General features: G+C 39.0%; 1 protein-coding gene across 1 annotated transcript in view; it reads right to left on the bottom strand.

Moving 5' to 3' along the window:
• Nucleotides 1-2,500, bottom strand: part of LOC138028947 (fibroblast growth factor receptor 2-like) — a 23,965-nt gene that overhangs the window by 18,335 nt on the left and 3,130 nt on the right. Inside the window, exons 2-3 of the mRNA XM_068876595.1 lie at nucleotides 2,395-2,500; nucleotides 648-920 (exon numbers count right to left, since the gene is read on the bottom strand). The exon at nucleotides 2,395-2,500 is cut by the window's right edge and continues 191 nt beyond it. Of these exons, the coding sequence (XP_068732696.1) occupies nucleotides 648-920; nucleotides 2,395-2,500 (379 nt within the window). The remainder of the gene's footprint in view (nucleotides 1-647; nucleotides 921-2,394) is intronic.

The raw sequence follows: 2,500 nt of genomic DNA, 5'->3' as shown, positions 1-2,500 counted from the left end.
ATTTATTGTTTCATTTTTTTGTTTTTGTCTATTAATACTATTTTATTGATTAATTAATGACTATACCCATTTTTATAGATACCTGTTTTGTAAATATTTACTTTTACTCTTTATAATCTAGTTTTTAATTTATTGTCATTCTAAAGCGGTTTTGAACCTTGGATTATTATCGCCATACAAAATAAAGGTGTTAACACTATTATTAGGGATGCATGGTGCCTCATGGTTAGTGTGCTCGATTCCGGATCGAGTGGTCCGGGTTCGCGTCCTGGCCGGGGACATTGTGTTGTGTTCTTGGGCAAGACACTTTACTCGCGCGGTGTCTCTCTCCACACAGGTGTAGAAATGGGGACCGGCAAATTTAACCCCGGGGGTAACTCTGCGATGGACTGGGATCCTATCCAGGGGAAAGTAGAAATACTCCTAGTCGCTTCATGCTACAAAAACCAGAGATGAGCGCTGGCCTGATGGGCCTTCTAGGCTTGTAGCAGACTTTAACTTTTTTTATTATTATTGTTAATATAAAAAAAAATAATAATAAAGAAATAATCCCCTTTAAACGTTTACCCTCGAAAGAGAGAAACTTATATATTTTACTGTCTAACACCAGAGCATTTTACTCATTTAAGAAAACGCTAACCACTAACCATTAACCACTTCCACATATACCGACTGCGTAATAGTCCCATGCATATTATTTGCAATGCATGTGTACCACCCAGTGTGTCTTGTGCGTGCCACTCTGAATGACAAGTCATTTCTTCCTATTGACACGTCTTCATCATTGATCTGGGAGCCATTCTTGGTCCACCGATGACGCGCTGGAGGAAAGCCGTATGCTTGGCAATCTAGTGTGTAATTTTGCTGGCCGTCGTACAAGGTCACATTATGCTGTTTGATATACCAAGTGGGAGGGCTATCTGAATAAAAGGAGAGCAAAACAAAACAATTAAAGGATGAAAATAAAGGAACGATCGGCTAACTTACGCCAAATTAATCATTATCTCCCAAAACAGCCTGAAGAAATGAGGCTGATCTCTGAGGCATTCATAGCTGAACATAAAACTATCAACTCAATAATGGTGTGAGACTACTGTATCATTCCAAAATGGCCGCTGATTTATGCGGATACATATTGGCCCTTGTTGCCTCGTTCAAGATAAAATATTCTTTTGAATATTTTAATTTTAAGCTTAAGAACGAGACATCAAGGGCTAATTTGAATAAAAACAAAATAATATTTAAATGGCGGCCATTTTGGAAAAACTATAAGTTTGAGGATCACTGGAGATTCCTTTCATCCACATGTATAACCAGCACTTCATATATTTTATATAAATTTAATTTATTCAATGAGTCCTTCCATGGTAGACTGTTCACAGTCCCCTATTTTCCCGTTTGATCATCGGGATCGAGCACAAACTGCCGCCATCTTTGTTTTCAAACAGCGAACACGAACTGGGGAGAGCGACATAACTACTGTGTGGGTGGGGGGAGGGGAGGGGTTTCGGCGGGAAATAGAAACCACTCCACTCACCCCACCCACTCGGTAGTTATGTCGCTCTCCCCAGTTCATGCTCGCTGTTTTAAAACAAAGATGGTGGCAGTTTGTGCTCGATCCTCGACGGATAAATAGGGGACTGTGAACAGTCTATTTCATGGGAACACATTCATGAGTGCAGTGAATTGACCTGCTCCCAACTGTGTGGCTTCATAGCTCAGTTGGTAGACCATTGCACCGGCAGTGCAGAGGTCATGAGTTCGAATGGTGTCGAAGCAACCTTAATTTTTCAGGTGTATATCTCAGATAAATCATTGCTTAAAATAAGAAAGTGCGAGAATCACTTCTCCCTTTCATCTACAACACTCACTTCAAAGATATACAAACATTTATTTCCAGCCACATTATTCTGTCATTTTCGTTATTCACACTTTACATTTCTTTTATGACAATCCTGTAAAGTGACAAGGTTAAGTAATAAGATCATGTTGCTTCATCAGACGACTGGATTGCCACTGCTTTTTGTAGATCTCTTTGTTTTTTCGATTTGTACTTTGAGTTCCCATTTGCTAACTAATACTATTATTGTGATTTGTTGTTTTTATACGCCTTTCGCTCTCCTTTTATAGCTCTACAAACCCATGAATTTTCGTCACTTACGAGTATTTAATTTTTTTAAGAATCAAATTGGTCAGTAATTTAAAGATTAACTCGTTGCCTTGGTGATTTCAGCAAACCTGTCACTCAATTGTATTGCCTGCACATTTTTCTCCTTGAGACTGCAAAGACGACATCTTTTATCCGTGAAACGGGGCATTTGTGTGGACTTGTCTGACTGTTCTATCTTTTGTGAATAAACTTGTGTAATTCATCCATCAATAAACTGTACTTACAGGTACTAGTGGTGAGAAAAGCATCAGCTACGAGTTTTCCATGCATATTGTGGGCTATACATCCATATTGCTCTGCATCAACCAATTGTACACCGATTATATCAAG

This window comes from Montipora capricornis, chromosome 13, assembly GCF_036669925.1.
Source record: "Montipora capricornis isolate CH-2021 chromosome 13, ASM3666992v2, whole genome shotgun sequence".
NCBI classification, from domain to species: domain Eukaryota; kingdom Metazoa; phylum Cnidaria; class Anthozoa; order Scleractinia; family Acroporidae; genus Montipora; species Montipora capricornis.
Note: the sequence above shows the minus strand (reverse complement) of the source record. Positions and strands in the feature narration are given on the sequence as shown.